The sequence below is a fragment of the Pithys albifrons genome, chromosome 2 (genome assembly GCF_047495875.1).
Source record: "Pithys albifrons albifrons isolate INPA30051 chromosome 2, PitAlb_v1, whole genome shotgun sequence".
NCBI lineage: Eukaryota > Metazoa > Chordata > Aves > Passeriformes > Thamnophilidae > Pithys > Pithys albifrons.
Window position 1 is genome coordinate 95,442,842 of NC_092459.1, and position 26,117 is coordinate 95,468,958.

Here is a 26,117-nt window from a genome sequence, read left to right on the forward strand (position 1 = left end):
TGAAAATTTCTACACACATGTCTACACATGCCTCTGTCACAGTTCAGGAATTCATACAGGTGTCAATTCTCAAAAGCAGGTCAGAATAGATTGTAGGTTGCTCCAAAACAGGGCCACTATTAAATTTTCTCCTCTTTGCTCTTCCTTACCACAGCCTACAAATAGAAATATAGGACCCAGACAAATACTTGGGAGAAAGGAGGTGGAATATGATCAGCCTGCTGAAGTGAGGGGAAGTATTTCTCTGTGTTGCAGAAATAGCACTAAAGAGCATGGCAGGTGGGAAATCTTTCTTTTCAAGTGTGTGTTAACCAAGATCACACAAGCAGCCCATGGCAGAGAGAAGACAACCAGGCCTGTCCATGGCTGGTTTGGCAGTGTTCCCTTAGGTTGCATCAAAGGCCAAGGCTTGCTTTAAAACTCAGACTGAGAACGGCCTGAGACTCAGAGACTGGTATTTGTCCTTTTACAACCACTTTCTGTCATGTAACGGGGAATGCTGCATCCTTCAGATAACATTCATATTGCATATGATGTAGAGGCTTGAATACTTCCACCACCAAAACACCTAGACAACATGAAAGAAGCCTACTCAAAGAAGGTTTTATTGCTGAAGCAATAATGCACACACTCTTAATGCCTAAACCAGTAACATTATGCTGTGTCTTTTCCATGAAACTTAAAATCCCACTCCTGTTATTTCCATTTCCATTATACTGGAAGCATGTGTAGCCTTGGCTCTCTTGAAAAAGACCCTCGATCACCCTTGATCAAGTCACAGGGTCTTTCACCATCAGGATTGAAATGAAATCAAAAAGAGAAAGGAGCCTACTACATGGTGCAACTAGTTGCACATACTCATTAAACTTAAGGGTGCAAATGCTCTTTTATGTGGGATTAAGTTCCTCAGCCATTTTGTGTTTACAAGAGACAGATAATCTTTTGTGATAGACTAATTAAAAATTCAGTGAAACAAAGCATAATAATAACATGAAGATAGGCTAGTTAAAAACTGCCAGGAATGCAGAGGAAGGCAGAGAAGCACCAGAAGGATAAAAAAAAAAATCTGAATTTTAACATGTTAAACTCACCTGTGAGTCCGGTGCTCCTGAGCAACCTTTTGAGTCAGCTCCTCCAGAAGAGCTTCATCCTGGGTCCAATCCTACAAGAACATGAAGTGGCATCAAAAGCTAGTCAACCAAAGAGAAAGAGGACAAAATGGCATACAGAAATTATGACGGCAGATATTTCAAGATTGTTTACTGTTCACACTCTTCCAGGTAGTCACAGAGAAAGAACATATCCTCAACCACACTGAAAATTCAGAACATGGAATGCTTAAAAATATGCAAGAAGAATATAAGAGTCTGATTTTTTATGACTTCTTTTGGGAGGACAAAATGATACTGTTAAAAGTAGGGGTAAGGTGCTTATTATTCCAATATGGGGAACAGAGTATAGAGTACAGTTAAGGAATCTTACCCTGAATAAGGATGAAAGAAGTATTTAAAAACACTTGGAAATCTACAAATTGACATATACCTTTTAAAAGAATCCAAAATAATACACAGACCATGGAAAATGAACTCATGGGTGTTTTTTGTCCTGCAACATACTGGTACTCCCTTCCTTGCGTTAAAGGCATTGAAAGGTTTGCTACCTCTTCAAATACGCAAAAAAACAAACTTCATGCTTGCACCATATATCTGAGCAGAAATTTTTATATTCTCCAAATTTAATAAAGTGTGGTAGAAACAATTTTGAAATAATTGGGAGAAAGTTAATAAAAGAGGTCAGCTCACAAATTCGAGGCCAAAAAAAGGAAGCTGAAAAACTCTTGCAAAACCTCAAGGTTCTTATTTTTATTTTAAAAAGCCTTAAGGCTGCTTGAAATGTATTTAAATACACTGCTTCTTGCTCAATGGGGCCCTCCCCTCTGATATTTGCTTCTGCCACAAAAAAATGTGAAAGTGGTAGTGTGCTAATGAAAAATGGCATGGTACATGCCTATGCACAGCTACACACCTGTGGGGCGTACTGTGTACATAACTTTGTTCTTTTCACCACTGAAGAAATGCCATTTGACACACACTGTAGCCTCACAAGATCAAACAGCACAAACATAGCTGCCCCTCCCGCATCCACAAGCTCACTTCACTAATGAATTTATAGCAATGTTCTTGTTGGAGCCTTTTTCTATGCCCGGGATTCACTCAAATCCTCCCACTTGATTAGGGACTAGTTTGTATTTGCAGCACTTAGCAACCGTTACTGAACTTGTAGTGAAATATTTACTATTATGTTAGCCACTCCTCCCCAGAAGAGCAAAGACAAGGAGTTAAAGAAATGTCTAGAGAAACAGTTAATATAAGAGTAGGTTTCTGAAGGCTGTAGGAAGCAGACACTTCACTCATGTTCTTAAATTTAGTAATGGTAGCATGAATGAAAGGCAAGCCATAACAAAGTGAGCACATGAAGAACAGAAGAAAGCTGATCACACCACCATGAAGAGAGCTGACTCAGAGGTTCTAAGAGATAGGCCCAGAAATTAAACTGCTGAATCACAGAGAATTTAACCACTTGAAAGCTCATCTAGAGACCTAAAGCCTCCCCTATTTTTCTTCTGAATAGAAAAGTAGTATCAGTATATCCCCAGCAATGTTCAAGGCCAGGTTGGATGGTGCATCAAGCAACCTGGTCTAGTGGGAGATGTCCCTGCCCATGGCAGGGGAGTTAGAACTAGATGATCTTTAAAGTCCCTTCCAACCTAAACCATTCTATGGTTCATTCTATATTGAAAGAACTTTGCAGAAGTTCAGTAACTTACACAGTGACACCCTGACAACACATTTCTCTGTATATATTTGCAACCATCTTCCTTCCCATTTAGGCTCTCTTACATGACTTCATAAGTCATCAAATACACACAACATCATCAACTACTTATCAACAGATAAGATGGCTTACTAAAGATACCCTGCTCCACTAGTAAGGCTAACAGAAGTTTATTAGTGAAAGATCAATACTGAAGCCACATTCTATACGCATAATCCATACAAGGCATATTCATATCTCTGTCCATTCATTAATCACTCTTCTTCCTGCTTTTTAGATGGTATTAAACTGTCCACTGGCTCAAAATTGCACTTTCACTTCAGGACACTGTGCAGATGGCACTTTTTTCAACTTAAGAACAGGCTGTCCACTGCAGTTCCTGTACAAAGCACACTGGTAAGTGGGATGAAATGCTTCTGGAAGTGCCTTTCTCAAGCCTTCAAATTACAGTGAGATGAATCATTCTCCCTCTACCACTCCACTAATTGCAGAGGGAAACCAGATGCCTTAACTTCCAGGCAGCTGCACTGAGGGCATGGGAACCCCACCCTGATTCCAAATACTTTTTCTAGTTAGAAAGAATTTCATGATATTTCATATTTTATGAAGCTTACACTCAAGACTCATGCTGATGGGACTTGTTCATCTAAGACAATGCCAACCTTAACTCTAGTAGGATTTTTTTTTAATCTTCTCTAATCCATCCTCCCAGAGAGTTCTATGTCATAGACTGCAAGTGATTGGCATTTGTCACCAAATTTCCAACATCATTAGTGATCCAAACTCTTTCACTAAGCATTCAAGTTATTTGCTAGTTTCCAAAGTAAATTTAAATCAAATTTACAGCACAGTCCCTGGAGAACATTTTGAGAAGATGCGATTCATGGTTCACTTCAGTCCAATAGTCCAATGATATAAATCCACATGCTCTTGGAAAAAGGCTGCATGGTTTGTTCTGTGACACATTTAGTTCATTAGCAGGCCTTATAACCTCTTGATATGCTATGTTATTAATACCACAGTACTGCTACTATACACCTTTATAAATAGCTGCCAATTCTTTTTTGATTCAAAGATGTATGTTTCTCTTGTTGACACCTATTCCTAGTGGAGGCTCAACAGGAATTGAAAATGGGTTGACCTCTCATAGCATAGAATCATTCAGCTGCAATCAAGTATACCGCAGGTTTTGGGGAGTAAATATTGTTTTCACTACTATCAGTTTAGTGCTGGTACTTGTACTCTGTTATCAACAAAGTCATCCCTGAGGTATGGAGAAACTGTTCACAAAAGACCATAAAAGAAAAGGATGAGGAACTCACCATGGGAAACAAGACATATTCTCGGAGGAAGTCATGAGATTCAAACTGATTATAGTCTCCAAAATCCGCTGGAAAAAACAACACAATTACTCATTTGGGCACTTTCCACACATGTTAAGACCACACTCAACCTTTGCATAGATGCTTAATTTCAATTTGGCAAGTTCTCTCTCAAGCCACAACCCAGCACAAAGATGAGAATTCTCCTTGTACTTCAGCTTTTAACATGGAGGTCTGAAAATAATAGTGTTGTTACCAGAGATCAAGTAACAGCCAACAAGTAATTTTGTTCTTTTGATCCCTAATATAATGACCATTTTCAATGCTTAACAATCAGGAATGCAAGAGTTTCCTTTTCTACAGCCTTCTTGAACTCACCACCATTAAAAAAGGCTGGGATTGCTCAGCCTCTTTAAAAATGCTGCACACTTTTGCTTCTCCAGAACTTCCAGCCCTGACCAAGCAAAAATGAATAAATAAACTTTAGCCTACCTCTGCCACAACTCTACACAGTTGTATATAAGATGCTTAGTTTTACAGCCTATAAGGTTAAAAGCCAGTAGTTAATTTTATTAAAATCTTTCAACAACCAATATGGGGCAGGGTTTATGCTTCTGCAGTCAGTGTAACAGCACAAGCACTCTGCCAGTTTAGCTGACTGGCCCACACCTTTCTACTTGCTTTTCTATTTCTTCTGCATCTCTTGAACAGGTATATATCTCCATGCTCACATTCACTCATATGTCAGGCTGAGGATTCTTATCTAAATGTCCTTGAAACCGTGGAGTTTTGAAAATGCTTCCTAAAGGCTAAACTACATTAAAAATAACCAAAACAATGCCTATATTTATCTATCTGTTAAATACACAACAGCTTGTATCAAAAGAATATCTTGCCAGGAGGCTTTTATTTTATATTAATTGAACAGCATCAAAGGCCATCTACAAGATTTTCATATTACAGAAGTTGGAAATCCCCACCATAAATCATACTATCTAAATCTTCTTTCAAAGCTTCTAGACAATTTCATATATTGCAGGATGCCAAAAATGCAGTTTCATTTTGTTTCTACCTCAGAGTTATGTTTTAACATAAACAGAAAGAAATCAAAATGGGTATGAAAGTCTAAGTTTTTGAAAGAAATAAGTATTTCAAATACCTTGGGTTGCATCACATAAAAAGGACAAAGGAATACAACGTCAGGAATAATAGGATTGACTTGCTCTCAGAATTAGGAAAAAGTTCAAAAAACACTGGACCAGTGAAACATATTCAATAACTATTCAGACCTTACACACTGGAAAATCCTCATTTACCCAAACTGAAAGATTTATTATGGAATCTTATACATATATTTTCCTTTATTAATCAACCATTTCAAGACATGACAAAACACATTTTTCTTCAATTTCTAACCAAGATACGATACTAAAATGGTATTCATACTGCTCTAAAAAAGACCATGTTAGCCTTATTCTTGACTGAACCTTCAACTTTCAAAAATCACATCTTCATGTTTGCTATTTATGCCTATACTTACCCCTTCTCACTCAGAGAGCATGCACAGAGCATGATTATTGAAACTCTGCCTTAGGTTCCCAAAGTCAGCTGTGGATAGTCTGAAACATACTTTATCCAAATACAGGACTTCCTCCTCTGCCTATATACATAACATGATCCCACTTTTACTGATGTCCTTAGGAGGCTCAGAGTAAAAATTATGTTGTAAGAAGTAGTTTATTATTAATTTATAACTTACATAACAATTATGGCTATGTGTTCTTTCATACGTCACACACCACTATAGAGCAAAATGAGTTTTTAATTAAAGGCAAAATTAAAGCTGCTGCTGTGCTCTTTGATGTAATTTGCATGTAAAACCAGAGAACGTGAAGCAAATTCGTTATTGCAAAGTACTCCGTGGTCAGGGTTGAAAGAATTGGAGTTTTGTTCAGATTCGCTTACATGAATTTTACAAATAGGAAAGTTGAACACTGTGATGTGGTCCATCATTCCCTCCCCGAGGGTGTGTTTCAACAGCAGTCCACCCATGCACTTTAAATCCATGGAAAACCCAGGTGTTGTGAGTAGGAGTCATACAAGGCCTTAGATCGTGCCCAGCCAACACACAGAACAGACCAAAAGGGCCATTGCTGGATAGAGGCTGTTGGGTCATGTCATCTTACCTTGCACTGCCAGGCCAGCGAGTCGAACTCCCTGCTCAAATGAGGAAATTAATCTGCCATCAAGAACATCTTTTTTCACTTGTAGGTAATATTGATATCTGCAAACAAAAAAGAGTACAGATGATAACATCCATATCTTTGCACATTTTCTACAGAAAAAGAGACTACTGAACGGAAGAAAAATTCATCCCAGACAGGTCAGACTGTTACACAGCAGTCTGCATCTGACATCAGAAGTTCCACATTACAGAAACAAACTAATACCATTCCCACATGTACAATGTTTCCAGGTGGTGGGAAAGGAAAATAAGAAGTTCTAATTTGTTTTCCCTTGACCACATAGAAGAGGCATATGTGCTAGGATTAGTGCTTCCATAAATTTTATAGAGGTTACTGAACACAATGCAATGACCGATGCAAAAAAGGAGCTGTTTCATATTTCTTCTACTGTTTTCATTGAAGAAAAAGAAATATACTTTGGTCTGCAGATGTAATTTTAACTATGGTCCATATAAAAGTTATTTTAATTGGCATCTTTCAGGTGTAAGGATGACTTAGACACACAAATCAAGCAAACTCAGCTTCTAAAATGATGCACTTTCTCATCTGCAGTAACTAATCACAAGACAATCTGTGATAGTTTAACCACAGCAATAGAATTCACACATTTTGCCTTACATTTGCAATAGAATATATTAAGACAAGCAGGAAGCTTTCCACAAAAGCCTTAGTAAGTTATTGGTCCCATCCACGTAGCCCCACTGAGACAGTTATTCAGTTGAGCTATAGCAATATAATGACTGCATATTAATTAGCTCAAACTTTTGGTGCAGACATATATAATAAGTCACATCTGACATGAAACACAATTCCTTCTCAACTGATACTCAACACCTCATCAGGTCTGAGCCCAAAGGTCAAGGTACTGTTCCAGTGTTGCCACAGTCCATGTGTGCACTCAGCCTCATGCTCCCAACTCCCAGATACACCTGGGTGGCCCAAGATAGGAATCCCCAAAACCAACAACGGGGTTTTTTCAGGCTGTGACCAGGTACACCAGTCTGGCTGTGGCTGAATAAAGTTAAGAGTTTACTGCACCCTTTAGCTGCATGTGTGCTTGCTCCTAAAACAGAGGGCATCCACTTAAAATGGCGTGGTTTTAAAAAATAACTGCTTGAGATAAACTGGGGTAGAAAGAAAGGATACACAAGCATGCCAGCCAGTCCCAGAGACTGCAACCTCTGTGAGGGATATAGCAAAGAGCAGTCAAAGTCTGTCTGCAGTAAACTTGTAAGTGGGCCCAGCTGCAACCAGCACACCACATCTGACCTTACATTTGAACCCTTTAGCAAAGAAATTCTTCTGCTCCTGTTTTAGACTGTAATTCACCAATTTCCCCAATGGGAAAGGAGAACCACTACAACCGCATCCCTGTTACAGAGACTTCACTGCCTTAACTATAGTCAAAAATGTTACCATTTAATTCTGTGCTGAGGTGTTAGAAAAAGATAATCTCATTTAAAATGCTCGGATTCAGCTTTCACACAGCCTAATAAAGATTAAAACTTCAGGGGATTTTGAAATTTGATGGAGAAGGGCAATGTGAAACACATAGGGCTTCTCAGCTTGAGCCCTGTGCTTCAGCCACAAGTTTCATACTTGTTCAGTCCAAGAGATAAATCAGCTTGTTTCCACTTCTTTGCAATGCCTGAATCCCAATTCTGAAATATGCATGTTTTCATAAAAGCTTGACATAAGCTGCTTTATTAAGTATGCAGGTGAGAAGTCCTTGCTGAACTTGGTCTTCAAAACTTGTAATCCCAGAAACAGCTATTTGTGTTCATACTACATATACATGTGAGTTACAAATTCTAGTCTAGTAAGAACAGTAAAATTCACATCTGCCATAAAGTTAGAGCTATTGTTAAACACAAAGAGCCTACATAAAAGTGAAATCTATGTAAACTCTTACAGTGACATCCTAATTCTACAGAAGTCAAGAATGTCACCAGCTTTTGTGAAGCCATGACTTTAACAAGTGTCCACATAACTACAAACCACAGAAAGAAATACTTTAGTAAGCATCACCAATGCAGTTATCAAATATTACAATCCAGACTTTCAAAAGAAACACGATGTGGAGGCTTAGTTGCCATTTCAGTTGCCAATACTTCAGGAAAATTAAGACAGCAAATAGCACTCACAATCTGAGAAAGATGCCTATTTACAGGCATTACATTTCATCATCAGAAATAGGTCACATTTAAAAATCTTAATATGAATATTCTACAGTATGATAGAATGGCTTGGGTTGGAAGGGACTTTAAAGTTTGGACTTTATTATATATTGACATGCAGCAAGAGTTTAAAGGACATATATAATTAGTGCTCTGACATTAACTATTCATAAGGAAAAACCTCATGGAGAAAGATGTTACCTTTCACAGGCTAACACTCTGAAATGCAATCACCCGCTATGGCTCTGGCACCTGTTTCAATGGAACTGCCAAAATAAACTGAAGAAGATTGAGGCAGAAACCTGTGGTCTGTACCTGCTTCCTCTTTACCCTTGAAATAGCAGTGACAAGTGACAATCACCTAAGGAGCCGCCTGACATCTCTTTTCATAGTAGCCAAATAAAACATGAAATGGGACATCTCCTTTCCCAAGGCACAAACGGGGGTGGCTAATTCCACTGTCAAGGCAGAGAAGGAGCATACCCTGGAGGAAGCTCCACTCCAAGGCTCTAATAACTCCACCAGCCACAGATTCATGGCTCAGCCATGCTGCAAAACTGTGGTCAGGCTTCCAGCCCAGCCAATGGAGAGACGTAATTGGCCCATATTCTGTCAGGGATTTGAGGATCTTCCATCTGAAATTACGTTAAATGCTGTTATTATGTCTATATGCTAGCTCGGACTGCTCTTTGTTTGCTTGGATTGCAAAAGTAGATTTATAATTTGAGGGAAATCAAACATTTAAAAAAATGCTTCAGCTATGGATTCACTGAGGAAAGCTCTTCCAGAACAGCAAATAAAAACATGCATTTCATAAGCCTCTATTAGGTGGTTTAGCCGGGAAAGCAAATGGAAAGTGAACAAAAGAGAAGTTTGCAATCTGCACCCTCAAATAATAAAAGACAAAAATTCAAAAAAAAAGACTTACAAAGCTTTAATCACAGAGCCATTCTGGCATGCTAGGGGAGTGCAGGGCAAAAAAAGACACTACCATAGCCAACTGGGCCAACAGCTGAAACTCTCATCTTTATTGCTCACTTTGGGTTAAACACACTTAGCAGAGCTGTTGTGTATTCAATATAATAAAGGCTACTGCAGTTCGCCGGCCTGTAGCTAATTCCAGGGGGAATGGGAGTGGACAACAAGTCTGAACAAAGCCATCATTATAAGGGTATCATTTCCCACAACCCTGTTTAGCCAACACACAAAACATGAAAAGTATATTTGCATGTACCGCGTCAAAAAGCACACTTTTTATAGAATAAAGAAGCTGCAACTGGACAACATCTCAATTCCAGAATAAACACGTCTATTTTAGCAATCCATACTACATGAGAGGAAACAACCCACCAAAACCCAATAGTATTAGTAAGAAGAAGATAAGGGTACTGGCTTAAAATTGCAATACCCAGATTCAGACTTGGCTACAGCTATGTATATGTAGGGAAACTCCATTTATCCATAGACTCCCAGGATCACGGTTCACATTTGTTCTCCTTTCAGTTCAAAAAAGAATGTGGGTGTTTGTATAGTGTCACTGAATTCATTGTACCCTTCCATCACCACTGTTTACCTGATGTAAAACCCCTGTTGCTATTTTATACATGCAGAAAACAACTCCATTAATTCCACCAATTTCCATTCTCCTCAACAATCAATGTTTCAGATATCACAAGCCATACAGAACCTGGCCTGATCAAAATTAGAAATGAAATCTTTGTAGAGAAATTGAAGGCTTGTTTACAAAAGTAAGACTCTGGGTTAGGTTTGCTGTGTAATTACACTGCATCTTCAGGATTTTCTTACTAGTAACTTCCACAAAGAACCACAAGGCAAATACTTCCTTACCTTAATAACTACTCAGTATTGTCAGATACAGTAGCCTTAGTAATCAAGCAGCATCCAAATCTGCTAGGAAGTGTACAAGAACAGAAGCAAAAAATGCTTTGGGCCCAAGGGATTTAAAATCTAAATGTATATTTTATACAAAAAGGTGATACTAAGGTTTATTACTGTTTGAATACTATAATATGATCTGTCTGGATTTTTGTTGTTTTTCCCTGGTTTTACTTTCCTTCTCTGTACATCAGGAACAGGTAGGGTTTGGAATATATTTTTTTGAATACTTTATCTCTAATGCAGCAGGAAACACTTAGAAAGCTTTTTTCTTAATCAGTGTGTTTTATCTGGAAGTTTCAAGCTGGTATAAATACTTTACAGTTTCAGTACCAATAAATATTTACCTTTAGTGTACCTGAAAATAAACAAAGCGCTACAAAACATGTAGTAGTTACTCAAGAGGTAAAACTCCTTTAAAATCATCTCTAATGATGCAATTACTGGCATGACTAACTTTTTTATAACTCATTAGGTACTATTTTGGCATCGAGCCTATCTATTGGATAACTGCACAACTATGTAGCTTAACTTCTTCTCTGGAGGAAAAAAGAACTACTTTACTCTTTCATATCTCCAAAATAAGAAGCCTTTAAGGCTCAAAGGAGAAACAGATTGGTCCACAAGTGGTTTAGCTCAAGAACTTTAGCTCTTTTCTAAAAAAGGCAAGTAGAGTACAATATGTTCTTCTAAAATTAGGAATACAATAGAAGTCTCACTGAGTTACAACAACAGTCCAAGTCAGCTCATTTGGGTTTATCTTAGTATGGTAACATACTTCTGAGGAGAGATGCTGCAATGCAGACTTACGCAATAACGTGCCCACAGGGGAAGCAGTTTCTCCAGAACAGAAGCCTTTTATCATTTACTAAAATTATTTTAAGCATTGGCTTTGATATTGATGTGTCTATTGTACACTTCACACCTTTAAACTGCCATGATCTTGGCTTTGATACTATTTAGCAACAGGATTCCACAGATAACTATATGCTACATTTGAAATAGAAGGTCATTTTTTACTTTAAGGACTGGGTCATTCATATTTTCTCAGCCTTTACGTTAGATGAACTCAGTTCTTCAGTGGGCAACCAAGGGAACCAAACAGTAATGATGAAAGAGTGATTTCTATTAATTTATTCCATATTTGAGACAACTGCATTACTACTTAACTCTTATTGACTGTCTTACCAAGAAAAACATGTTTAAAATGTATTAATGATCTTTAGTCCAATTTTACAGAGCATCTGATACACACAGTTGGTAAAGCTACTCATGTAAACTTGGGCAGAAATCCATGGCAGATTTGGGAGAGGTAGGTTTTGTTCCCAAGTCTCAATCCAGAGCCCTACTTACTGGATGCTGCTTATTTCAGCGAGTCACTCAATACCATGCAACAAATCTAACTGAAAACTTAGACTGGAACTTTTGTGGCAAGAAAGGCAGGCAGGGAGACAAGACTGGCCTTTTCAAATACAACATGCAGTATATTGGCAAAGACGGTGTTATGATTTCTGGGCCTGAGCATGCTGAAACACATTTCAGATGCAAGGATTCAATCAGCACATCTTAATCTAAAGGCACTTAAAAAAAAAAAAAGAAAAAAAGAAGTACATTGATGATGTCATTGTCAGGAACATAATGCTAATGCCTCATCTTTGCCACTTTAAAAACTTAGATGGTGTTGATAAACAACATCTGTAGTTCTCTTCTCTGGAATTTCATCAACTTCTCTCCCAGTAAAAGTCTGATTTTTCACAGTACTAGACAATAGTCATTTACTTGGGGTTTGTGTTAAAATATAAAAAGCAATGGCAGTGCTTCCACTAATATACAGGTAATATTTTTGGAAGGGTATTATTGAGAACAAGTCTACCACACCCTGTTACAGACCTTCAAGAAGATCAGCCAAAAAAAAAGGGGGAAGTAGAAGAAAGAGTCTTTGTAACACATGCAGGAAGAAATTCCTTCAGAAGCTCGAACTGTCAATGCCAATAGTAAAAACACAGTCATAACTAGGGTAAGAACTCTTTGATCATAACAACCTTATAAGGTAGGTCAAGGTTAGCTTCAGGTAACTGAGAAATGAGATTGTTTAAAAGCAGTATCCAACTGCCTACATCCTGGTTTCTTCCACCAGCTGGATGGAAAACATGACTGAAACTAAAAACAAAATAAATTAAATATATGGGAAAATCTGTGTCATTCCTTTTCCCCTTCCTAATGAGACAGAACAATGCTGGGATATCATATTCACACAAAGGACTGAAAAAGGAGGTTTATGGTTTATAGCTGAAGGGGAGAAAAAGGGATCTGGCTAAAACAAGCTAACGACCCACTGAGGGTCACTTACCATTTGTTTTGACAGGTAACTTGGGACATAAGGACAAATAATGCACAGCCTGGATGTCTGGCTTGCTCAGTGAGCTGCGATGAGGCACACAGTGAAGAGCCAGCTACCACATCTGACCACTGAAGTTCCTACCAAAGGCCAGTGACACCCAAAGGTTAAGGGCCAGCTACACAGCCAACTTGTGGGTAGACCAGGAAATCCTTTGCACATCTGAAAACGGTCTGATGAAAATTTTGCACTGCTTAGTTGTTGTTTGCCATCTCCACTTCAGCAGTTTACTGCTGAAAGGTTGTTCATTTGCATGCATTCCCCAAAAGACACTCAATTCTCCACCTCCTCCAATTCATTAAACAGCTGGAAGATTCCAAAAGTAAATGCAAAGTATTTTAAGAGCAATAAGGTTAATGACTGATTCATGCCAGAGAAAAGAGAGTCAAAATTCTGCAGCAAAATTGAGCAAATAAAGAATACATGTATTATAAATGGAAATTGTACTGTTCAGGAGTGCTTTATAACCTCTCACATATAAGTAGCATATACTTCCAGTACAGCCTGGTATCAAAGTCTTGTGGGTCTTTGGTGTCCAGCGTTAAATGAATGCCTAGTGAAGCCCTCAGCAATCAGACACAAGTTAACAGCATCACACCCAACATCCACACTGGCAGCCAAAGACAGAACTTGGATTGTAAAGGAATGCTCTTCGAGTGTTTTTTCTTTTTCTGCCATTTCTGATGGGCCACAAGCACAGACATGTAACCCAGGTCTTGTTGCAGCCCGCAGACATGACACAAGCCTTCCAAAACATGCAGCCCTTCCATCAGAGGCTTAGCCAGCAGATGCAGCTTTACAGTATCCACCAATTTCTCTACATTTAAAAAGAAACCCCCCAACCACAACAGGTTCATCCTCTTTACTGCTGCTTTTTGTTAAGAGTGCATTATACTTTTTTGCATACTCCACGTTCAAATAAACCCACAAACACAAAGTAAAACTTTACATAAAAAGGCCAGTAATGGCATGCTTTAGCAAGAAAGGAAGGCATGCCACAACCTGATGTTGATTTTCTGCCCTTGAACTCTTGAATTAATTATAACAAATTACAGGGAGCCCCACTACAATTTATAAGCACAATAAACTCCCTTACAACCACCTATAATTTTATCAGAGTTAATCCAAATACCTAAAGAATTATACAGCACAAAACCCCAACATGCCTTTTAGAGTAAAAAAAAAAACAAAACAAAAACAGGAGGAGCCATATTCTCTTGTCTTCTGAGTCCTCTCTCTCAGCAAAGGCTACATTTGGTCTCTGCAAACTGGAGTCCAGCAAAGCCTGATGACACCACCATAGAATTCATCTTAATAAAGGCTGGAGTGGGATTGCTGAAAAAAGCTTCACTTTCTTTTTTGATCACATAAAAAAAAAGTAGAACTGAGTCAGGTAGGCGAATTGCAGCAATGCCACATACTGCTTTTCACAAACAGACCTCAACAGGGTTGGGGTTTTTTTTGAGTGCAAACCCGTAAGGTCTCACACAACTGCAGCCTCCACCTTCACTTTTCTCCTAACATGCTCTCTCCCATTCCCATACAAGGTCCCAGGGCTCTTCCTGCTTGCCCTGAGCTGTGTGTGCCAGAGGCAGCTATTGCTGTGGTGTGGGACTCTGGATAGTAAAACAATTCTACTAGCCATAACAGAAAACATGGGCTCCAACTATGAACAGGAGCTCCAACCACATATAGGCTCCACCTATACATAGGTGCTCGCTAATACAACATGGCACGCAGCCTATGTGTCATTTCCCACTTGATTAGTCACATCCTCAGAACAGCAGGTCCCACACACACAGAGCAACTCATGAGTCCAGATCTTTAAGTGGCATAAAACAAAAAACACCCTTAAATGGCAGGTATGAAGATCCATCCTCACAAAGATGCAAAAATGAAAAGATGAGCCATGGCTATGTTTGCTGAAGACTACTAAACCTCAAGGAAAAGAGGAGCACAGCAAAACCTGATGGACTTTCCTGATTTTGAACTAGATTTCAGCAAAAATTACATTTGACCCCAAAAAGTTAATAATAGCTGAGATATACTTCATTTATTCATATGTGTTGACTCAGTTCAAAATATGCTGTTCCCTGCCCTGAAAAACAAAGCCAGCTAACCTTCAAGCTGTATCTATGGTGGGAAAAGGTGGTTTCAGTTACATATGGAAGGAATATGAGTCAACAGTTTGAAAATTCTCCTGGTAGCCAGCCAGGTTAATGGCCAAACAGGTTAGAATATCATGCTAAAAAAATTTGGTGAGTTAAATAGAACATATGTATACTCTGAGACACTGAAAATAAACAGATTACTTTCTGTTTAAATCAGGCTTAAGTACATGGATAATTATTCTTTGGACCCAAAGCAAACATGAGGAGTTCTCATTGCCCCATTCTCTCCCCCTCACTATGCCAGTTGGAACAATAAAATTAAATGCATACACCACATAAGCCCCATTTAATTTTTTTAATATATATTTTAAATATTCTCCTGTTATTCGGCTCGAAACTCTGGAATGACCCAAGCCCACCAGGTCTTCCTGGCTAAATGTACTGCTGTGCACTGATGCAAAAGTTGAACTGAGTCAACACATATACCAGTGAACAACTGGTATGCATATGTAAGCAACCAAAAGCACATCACAAAATAATTGGTTTGTGGGTGCAGAGCAGCATGCAAGTGTATTCAGGAGTTACTTTATTCAAAGAGCAAGTGAACACGTTCAAACTTACAGAAGAATGTGTGCTTGACCTGAACTTTACAAAAAAACAGTATGCAACAAAAATGCTCTGGTAGCCTCCAGTGAAACCTTTCTTGTGAATTTATAGAGTTCATTTACAAAACCCTGTCAGTGAAACTTTTAGATAGTATCCTAACCTCACATAATCAATATCTGAGAGAGCTCTATTGATTTAGTGGAATTCTGCTTTGTAGGGAAGAAAAACTCAGTCCATTGGCTACTCCCTTTTACAGTAATTTGCCCTAACAATAAAGAAAACACTGCTTGAAATTAGACACAATGAAGTTGCTGCCTATCCATAGGTCATCGGTACAACAGCTTGTATTCCTGCAAAAACATTGTTGAAATACCTACATTAGTGCTCACTGCCAGCAGAAAACAGGAAAACTCAGGTTGCTTCCATCTCCCAAAGAGCTCTGGGTGACCTTAGTGTTTCCACAGGAATAACTGAAAACAGTCACCTCGCACATCAGTAAATCATGCAATAAAACCATGGCCCAGGAAGCTGTAGCATCCCAGTGAACACAACCCCACAAAAGTGAACACAGCTCTGATAACAATGGGAGGTTGCCAGAGAAATATGTGAATTAGTGCCCTGTTAGGTGGGTAAAATAGATCCATTTCATGAAATGAATAATTATTCTTTGTAAAAGCTTCAAAAACAGCTGAAGATATCAAGTGCAAAAGCAGCTGCCAAAGATAAAACAGTGAACCAGTAAACATCTCACTGCACAGGAATCTGACATCTTCCAACACTGAGATTTCTGCCAAATTCTTGTTGAGATTTTCAGCTGTATAAGGGCCTCCACACAAATGCTTCTTTTAAACACATTTGGAGACTTCAGGATTGCAGTGACATCCAATTGCAGCTCCTTTAGTGTTATACCCTGCCAGCAAGGCAAAAAAAAAAATTAAATCTGCCTGAAAAGGAGTAAGTTTAGAACTACTTTTCAAGGTTTGTGTCTCAACTGTAAGAGAAGGGGAAAACTTTGTTCCAGCCTGCAGTAAAAACACCAAAATTCATTAAATTTAATTGAAGATTGACAGTGCTACTATAACCAAGATTTCCACTCTCTATTGAATTCTCAGATTTTAAAAAGCAGTTAGAAACCCCAATCAAAATCCACAATTCTGTTTGCTACTGGCTTGACCCTCTTTCTGATTCTGTAGACAAATTTCAGACATCTATCCAGGACTTCTAAATAGTAGACCAATGAGCTACAGCTTCCTTTTTAAAACACACTGTAGAAAAGAGAGAATGAATCACCTGCAAAAGTCACGCAAAACAGAGGAATCCTGAGTCATGCTGTGGAAATGCCCTTTTTTTTCTCACTGATTGTACAGGAAGTCTACAGCAACCTTCACACTTTAAGAATTCAGCAGGAGAAACTAAATGACTGAAGCAGGATCAGTCTGTGCCACAGAGACTTCAGGCAGTATATTCCCTAGCAGTCTCTATTTCCCTAAGGAGAAATTACTAGTCACTGCTGCTGTGTCACATGGAAGACAAACAGGAGAATACTAGCCCCAGTCTAGGTAACATACTCATCTGTCAAAAACAGTGCCCTAAACTACACTGGGAGACAAGTCAGAAGCAGCATACCAATCTGTGAGGTACACCATAATATCCACCACATGCTCCTTAATGAATGGGCAACCTCATTCTGCAATGGCATACATTGCTACTACACCTTAAGGGGAAAAAAAGGCAGTTAAGCAGTTTGCAAACTCTAAATGACAAAGGCAGTGAACAGCACAGCTCGTAGACTAGAGGAGGAATCATCATTTTCATCTTCATTTGAGGAGATGCATAAAGGCTGATGGGCACTTCTGTGATTCAAGCAGCTAGGGATTACAACTGCTTTCCATTTTTCCACTTTTCTCCTGTAAACCAAAACATTGAAAAGAATGTATATTTTTTCCTCAGGGAAAACAAAATTAATCCACCAGAGTAACTGTCTCTATAGCTATTATACTAAAATTTCACAGAAGAGGAAGAGAACACACTTTGTGTATTGACTGCATATTTCAGAATAACTCCCAAGCTCCTCACTGTTAGCCACAAGTGAGAAATTAGAAACAGATATTTGCTCAAATAACTTACTCCTTTCTTCCACCTAAAAATTTGACAAATAGATTCATAAAGATGCTTGATGCCATTGCCCAAACAAAGATTTGCTTACTAAGACCCTAATGTAAACACGTTGGAACCAAGCTTTCAAAGGCTGGGCAGGGCAATTGCAAGCCAAGTGGATGATAGGCTGTTCCTCTCTCATAAGTAAACAAGTAAACTCAAACAGTCTCATTTATGCAAATGTTCTATTTAACAGGCAACAAGAGTTTACTTTGTTTCTCTTTCTTCTCCTCAGTTAAGAAGCAAAAGGAAGCAGTTCTAGTACCAGCATAACACTAGAATTCCATAGGCTTGTTTATTTTCATAACAGTGTATTAAAATAGGGGCTATTTTTAGGTTAGCAAATTACTTCTTGCATTTCTTCCAGGCTGCTAAAAACCAAGTCCCCTGGTCTGTGCAACTTATCAGTTCAAAGGGATGCCTGTACATATAACATTTATACTTAGGCAATGTGACAATATGCTCACAAAACTGAACTGCATCCATTTACCAGGTGCTTCCAGACCCTAAATATTCTTAGCTGTGGCCAGTCTCAATGGGAGATACTACTAAAACCACTTAACAGCTCAAAATCAAGTCCTTTGATGTAGTTTGAGAGCGCTAGTAACACTGAAAAAACAGTCCTGAAATGCCTCTAGTTTTCCAGCACATGGTAGTATTACCATTTGAAACCAGTATTTTCTTTACAAATTTTTGCAACATTGTAACTGCTGCATAGCAAAGTCAAGGACTCACATTCCTCATGCCTCTGCTTCTGTTTCAGATTTTTAAGGTACACAATTAACCTCAACTACTGTAATCTCTTCTCAGTGCTCTTCCTTGTGTCAGTAGTGAAAAAGTGATAAGATTTTCAAAAAGTTTTAAAGTCTATTCTTGGTATATGCACAGCAGGAAATAAAAACATCCTTCACCGCCAAAATTATTAACAGTTAATTTAGTCCAAATGAACTTTTCTCTTCAAGCAATGCAGAGTGTCATGAAGTCTAAATGAAAGGAGCAATTCTGCCTTACAAGAAAGGGGGGGAAAAAATCCCTCCATTTGCTTTTAGTAGTATCTGTCTGGTTTAAGAAGACAACTACACAACTTTCAGGGAACAAAATCCATCAAAACTGATTCTATTGAGAGTCATTCCAACAGCCACCACAGCAGGGGCTTTTTCATTAGCTAAGTTTCCAGTAGCCTCCCAACTGGTTGCTGGGAACTCTTGCCCATCACAGTGATGGTAGCACACTCCCATCTGCCAGGAAACATTAGACTTGAAATTCAAGTCTACAGAATATTATTTTTGTTTAGAAATGGAACTATAGAAAAATAAAGTCCATGTTTCGTTTGTCATTTTGTATCTCTGTCTCCTGTCTTAAGCCTGACATAGTCCTTGAGAGTAAATACCTAAGTGAAAGCTTCTAGTAGAGTTTACAAGTGTAAGTAGATCTAGCAAGGCCATGTTGCTAAATACAAATTCTGACAAATCCTCCAGCTGTGTAAGCACAAGCTTACTGTCCCCACGCTCCTCCTCTTGCCTTAAGACACTCTGCAGTTCAAAGAAAGCAAGATGCAATTTTCCACTTCATTCCAAAGAGTAGCTAAGTTGCAGTTTTCATTAGATTGTTCTACAGCCAATTACAGCAAGACTTAAAATCACTTTTCGGCACTATGTAGGATAACTGGCTACTAGCACCAAACCAGATAAGGAGACACATTCAGATGACACAAGCAAACTTTTAACACATTTTCCATAAATGTACACACACACAAAATGGGTAACAATACAGGTAGGAATATGCAATCATGTGTGTGTGTGGCACTGAGAAGTCTAACAGGAGAAAGCCTAGAATCAAGAATAATGAGATTTAAACAGAAGAGAACTGATGCTCTATGTTACCACAGTGATCCACCTGACACAAGTGCTTGCCCCAAGCAGTGGTAAGGACAGCTTCCTCAAAGGCTGAGAAAAAACCCAGTAGGTGTGGCTCATCCATTACGCACAAAGTAAGCTATTCAATGATGAAAGAAGAAGCCCCAGTTTCCAGCCTCAGCACCATTGCAACTGTCAGATATCATAAAATAAATATATGGGCCACTTAAATATTTTTTTTCCTTGCAGGAAGGCAGAAGACTCTTTCTCCTTTAGCAGAAGTTGGTAAGACTGTTTCAAAATGTTTAACGTGTCTCCTGTTCTTTAAGGATCATGAAGTGTCTCAAGTATTAGCTTCAGTCTCAGGGACCTTCAGCTCTTCTTTCTGGAATTAAGGTTCAATCTTGACTGTCTATGTAATCAAGACACATTTTTAACACAGTTGTTTGCAGCAGTGACCTAATCATAAACAGTCACTTCCTCTAGTGACCAGGAATAGGACATGAGGAAATGGAATAAAGCTCCTGCATGGAAATGTATGGCCCAAACTTTGCGAACGAAGATTTGGTAAGGGCTCTCCCCAGGTGGGGGGGTGTGCGCCCTTCACGCCTGCACAGTGGATTTTTTAGGTGAGGCTCAGCATGCGCAGAACTGGCCCCACCCGTTTTAAGTCCCAAGGTCCATCTGCCACGGCCGAGAGAGCTTGGACAGTGACAGTGAAGTCCTCAGGACTGTCTACAGCACCCAGTACTAACCGGGGCTGACCCTGCTGAGCATCCGAGATCTGACGGGATCGGGATGGCAGGGAGGCATTTAACTGCCCGGTACGGTCTCCACTGAGACTCGAACTCACGACCTTGTGATCAGAGACCGGAGTGCTCACCATTACACCACAGGACTGCATGGAAATACTTACACAGGGATTATCACACAGGGACAAAGCAGGGCCTGTTGGGATAAGACAAAGAGTAACCATTTTAAATTAAAAGAGGGTAATTTTAGTCTATATATAATGAAAAAATTATTTTCAGTGAGGGTGGTGAAGCCCTGGAACAGAGAGGTGGTAGATGCTCCATCCCTGGAAACATTCAAGATCAGATTGGATGGGGAGCTCTGGGCACTCTGGCCTAGCTGAAGGGAGCCCCACTCATTGTAGGGGGGTTGAACTAGGTGACCTTTAAAAGGTCACTTCCAACCCAAACTGTTTTATGATTCTTCTGTAATTCCAAGTTCAGACTGGACATTAGGAAAGCTTCTTCATTCAGAGAGTGGTCAGTCACTGAAACAAGTTCCCCAGAGAAGTGACTACAGCACCAAGCCTGTGAGATTCAAGGAGCATCTGAATGATGCTTTAAATCACGATTTAGTTTTAGCTAGTTCTGCCAGGAGCAGGGAGTTGGACTCAGTGATTGTTGTGGATCCCTTCCAACTTGAGAGATTATGTGATTCAATGAATCCTCCTCTGTCCTGCTGCACTTATCTGCACTTTCTATCCATCTGGCTCCTGTACTTTTGAAATGGATGCACAATTAATGTACCGTCATCTCTGAAGTTTTACAGGCCACATATCAATCCCCCTCAAAGCCATACTATTAACCAAGAATGACAGTTTGGTAAAACTAGGTATTCTTTTTCCTTCTGATTTTTGAAAGCTATAGAGTATTTGGAGTCATACTTCTCATGCCTTTGTTTCCTTGCTCTTTACCAATCCATTTTGAGTTTTGTTTTGAACATGTAAAAAAAAATCCCAGACTGACTTTCATAACATTACCTCCTTTCAAGAGCTGCAAAGTTTAGGTAAAAGCCTAACATAATAAAAATCAAAAGCATGGACAACAAAATTCCTACATCACTCTAGCCAGCTGCAGAATTTTTTAGAAAAATCTGAATCATTTATGGTTCTCAACCATCACAAAAGACATCCCTATTCCTTATCCTCCAGAAGGAGTCAGCAAGAACTGCTCAGCATTCAGAGCAAGCTCAGGCCACCCAACCAACATAGAGGTTCAGCAAGTGACTCCAACAGCACACATGCCCAAGTGGACAAGGAAACAAGATACAAGGTGCTTTTTTTCTGAGTGTAAATATTGCCATTAGCATGATTAGTGTGGAAGGATTCAATCTGGACTACCTAAAGCCAGAGAGGAAGCTCCCCTATCATATGTATTGTTACTATATGAGAAGAAAAACTCAAACTGTAACCTTTGCTGCCATTTAAACAGGCCCACCAGAAGGGCCTAGAGTACTCCAAAAGTATTTTGTTCTGCTCAAATTGAATATAAAAATGGCTCCCATCAGGAAAATGATGTTAAAATACATGACTAAGCCCCAGAACATAAAATTAGTGTTATTTCCTTACAATCAGATAAAAATGTGAATCTGCCTAATGCCAAGATGTTCCTATTACAACATTTCTAACCATCACAGCCACTGCCTTCAAAACACACTAAAGCAAGAATGCAGGCTGAAGTATTCTACACTGTATTTAGAATTATGCAACACTAGTTTCTAGAGTTGCCACATATGTACTGCCCAACCACACACATGAAAACACATTCACTTTCTGGTCTAAAAGCACCATATAATGTAATAGATTAGATCTAAGCGTCAACAGTTTCTTAAAATATCTGGTACAAAGAGCTCAGCTTTCAATAACCAACACACAGAGAACAAGCTGCCCATTCACTGAAGAAAGTCAGCTGGGAGAAGGGTTTGCCCTCCTCAGCAAATATTTTACAAACAGGGAATTAATGCTGAATCTTAGGTCTGCCTTGAAGGAGTTCTCACTTTTAAGTCAAAGTTTAAACATCCACTAAAACACACATCCAAAAAGAACCAACTCAAGAATATTACTGAAAAGCAAAACAGCACATACACTGCAATAATATGAATACAAGAAGACCCAAGCAAATACTGCACATTATTTGTTGTTGCTGTCCTGTAAAAAACAACATGAAAGCTAATTAGGTATCAGCTTGTTTACAAGGCAGGTACAAGCCTAATATGTGTGTTTCATGCTGTAGTAGCCACTAATATTAAAAAAGTCTAATAATTAAATCAAAACAATAAAACCATCAAAGGAGAACCAAAATGCAAATATCCCAGACTGTCTAAGCCTGAGTGGCCACCCAGGGCTCTTTGGACTCATGCAGCTTAACCAGGGCTCTTTAGACTCATGCAGCTTGCATGCTGTTCCAGAGCTGCTCCCTTGCCTGGGCTTCATGAGCCCAAATTCCTGCAGTTGAAAGGCAGAGGGAAGAAAAAAGCCACACACCCCCTTACTTTGATTTATAAAATTTCAGCTCCAGAGTTTCTACTGCTTCCTCTGGGAGATCCCACCATGGCTTTTCATAAATACTCTGGTCAATAAGACATTTATACTGGTGCTTGTTCCAACTCTTTTTTTTGCTGTATTTCATGAAACAGCACCCACCTATAGCACTCTGTATTAGTTCATTTAACAAGGAGAGACTTAGTAACACCACACATAGGTCAACTGGCACCCCATGGCCTTTCACAGTTGTTTCCCAACATTCTTCTGTAAAAAATTATGCACTAATTTGACTCTCCAAATCATTTAGCTGAGAACAAAAGCTTCACAGGATTCATGGGATTAAATTATTTTCCATTTCTGAGGTCTGCTATTCTTACACAACATCCTATCCTCTTCATTTAATACAGCTTCCATGTATAGCAGCACAGTCTTAATTCATGTGAAACATTTAAAACCACAGTCCCTTGATCTAACGCTCTCGAAAAAAAAAAGAAATATGATACATACAAAAAATACATATAATGATAAAGTTAGAAATATTCTGTTAGAAGAAAGAAGCTACTCTTACTTATGCTACACGAGGATCCAACCCAATTTAAGAAACAAACTAAGAGAACTGGCAGAAACTTTTTAATGGGAAATAGTTAAAAACATGGGACCCTTCTGATAATTAATATCGTATCTATGTTAAAGAGAACAGTGTTGCTTTTAAATGAAAAGGTGCATCATCTCTCCAGTTGGGGAAGCCATATAGCTCCTTCTGGAAACCCGTCAGAGTCCTTCACTTCAGGCAAGCACAGTCAAGGATGTCTGGAACAAATCTGATGGTACACATTGTGCTGTTTTTTCCAATACATCAACACATTATGATATACGAAATAATTATTTTGCACAATGAAGCCAAATGAACTACCAAGAACTCAAAGGTACACACAGAGACTTCTCAAACAGCCACAAGCTGCAGGTCTGACCAACCATGAAAAGCAAAGCAGCCTCGTGTACCTTTATAACTTTAACAGTCAAAACAGTTCCACATCACTGAGCTTGCCACAAAACCAGGCTGGCACAGGAGGATAGAAATATTATATCCAGCCTTAACACAGAAATTAAAAGCACAATGTAAGGTACACTGACAACTGGAAAAGACAGCAGTGAGTGGTAGAAAACTGCAGCTGATTGTACTTGTGTGAAAAGCTAGCAACAATGCAGGATGTGAAACTTTAGCTTGCTCAAAAAAAAAAAAAGGAAAAAGGAAAGCACAGCAGACTAAAAGCAAAGATAAGCTCAAGTAAGCAAGACATTTAACAAGGACTTTTTTGAGGGGAAGGAAAAAATCCAGGATTTGTTAAAATAGTTTGTCAAAACATTTTCCCTTGTAAATATGAAACAGTCAAACACTAATTTCCCCCCCTTCCCTACTTCATCCTCATGTACTTTAAAAATTCATACAGCTCTAAGAGGCTGTAGCTCTGTAGGTTTTAGAAGAATGTCTGCTTTAAAAAGTCTTCACCTAACACTTGTAGAAAAAGAAAGGGAAAGGCAGGGAATTGTGAAAAAGAAATATTTTCTTAAAAGACAGAAAAAAAATAGCTACAAGAAATGGCAAAGAAAAGGATATGGAAGCAAAATACCAGAGAAAAGAAAAATTCTCTTAGTTACAGAAGGATAAGTTTGAGGCTAATTTTTTTCAGACCCTCCAGAAAAGAGGCTTGGGAGCCACATGCTCTAATTTTTCACCTGTGAACACATTCAGTCCCACACTTCACAGGTGAAGTCATCCTATTCCAAACACTGTTTCCTTTCATAGGAAAGCTGTACAGCACGTTCTTCTGGGAAAATGCAGAACTGGCAGCTGAACTTGGGGCAAAAACCCAATGTTGCACAGTGAAGATGTTGGAATATGTCTCTCCCTACAGAGCTGTGAATACCAGACCTACTGTGCACAGCACCACGGGGACCCAGCCCCAAGGTGGCACCCACACTAGGAACTGCTCTTATTTCACAGGATTATGTCCCAGTCCACAACAGCACAAACACCACTGGATATTACTGAGCACAAAGCACAGAGTAAGAAACTGAAAACTTCTTACAGGAAAGAAAATAGGAAAACAGACCAAAGCACACCTTTTTTTTCTTCACAGGAGGCACAGTAGTACCACATACAAATATAAAGATACTGTGGGGAATGAAATGTGACTTGAGTTTTCCCTCAGAACTCTGGGGAGGGGGCGGAGGGGAAGAAAAACGCCATGGGATTGTCTAATACTTGCGCAGAAAGCAGCATCGCACCCACATTTTCAAAAAGCCACAAGCGTGTGTGGGTTCTCTGTTTGTGGAATAAGAGCACAGTGAAACCAAGCTTGTTTACTTTAGACACTGTACAAAGACTTTTTTTTTCTTTTTAAATAAATGGTTGAAAGGATGCCTCCTCTCTAAGGAGTTAGCAGAAAATAAAAGGCAGATTTATATGTCTAATCTATGCAAATATCTACTCTACAGGGCATCACAAAGACTGCTTTATATCAGGCAGTACGTAGACCCCAGGTGCTTTAAATATGCCAAAAGCATGCACAGCATCTCCACCTGTGATGGCTGTTCACTGAAAACAGCTGGATAACTAAAAAGAGGTTGTCTAAGTAGCCTTCCGTGAAAAATGCCTTTCGCTAATGTGCCAATCCCCACACTCCCACCCAAAGTACTCCTCATGTAGCTGCCATTGAGCCTGAAGAAGGTTATTTTTTTTGTTTGGTTGGTTTTTGTGGTTTTTTGTTTTGGTTTTTTTTTTAAATTTGGTTTATCACCAATTCTTCTAGAAATTTTCAAATTACAGCAATAACAACATGGTGAAACTCCTACCGACACCTTAAGAAATTATCATGGGGTTTTAATTAATCTGTGCAAATGGAAAACATCAGTGGGACTGCGTGCCAGTAGAATGCCACCACCAGTGGTCAGGGAGATGCTAAAGTCACTTAGATCTTAGAGGAGACATGACTAAGATCATGGATTATATACAGATGGGAGCCTCAACTCAGGTGAAAAGAAACAGAGCAGAGAGATTAGGGAAATAAGAGCTCTAGAGGCTAAGAAATAGCTTTCCTCGGAGAAGCTCCAATTCCAAGAAAATAATGCTATTCCATCGAAAGTAAGGCACAGAAATAATATTTATGTCATGGCCATTACCAGAAAGAAAAGACAGGTGCTCTATAACTGGTGTCTGCTTTCTATAAGTTTCCCTA

The 26,117-nt window shown here is 39.0% G+C and overlaps 1 protein-coding gene across 4 annotated transcripts in view; it reads right to left on the reverse strand.

Annotated features, from left to right (window-relative positions):
• The window catches only part of PTPN14 (protein tyrosine phosphatase non-receptor type 14), a 114,404-nt gene that overhangs the window by 35,069 nt on the left and 53,218 nt on the right, over positions 1 to 26,117 (reverse strand). For all 4 annotated transcript variants that reach the window (XM_071578523.1, XM_071578541.1, XM_071578532.1 and 1 more), the window contains exons 4-6: positions 6,344 to 6,441; positions 4,158 to 4,225; positions 1,092 to 1,162 (exon numbers count right to left, since the gene is read on the reverse strand). In XM_071578523.1, coding sequence (XP_071434624.1) covers positions 1,092 to 1,162; positions 4,158 to 4,225; positions 6,344 to 6,441 — 237 coding nt within the window. The remainder of the gene's footprint in view (positions 1 to 1,091; positions 1,163 to 4,157; positions 4,226 to 6,343; positions 6,442 to 26,117) is intronic.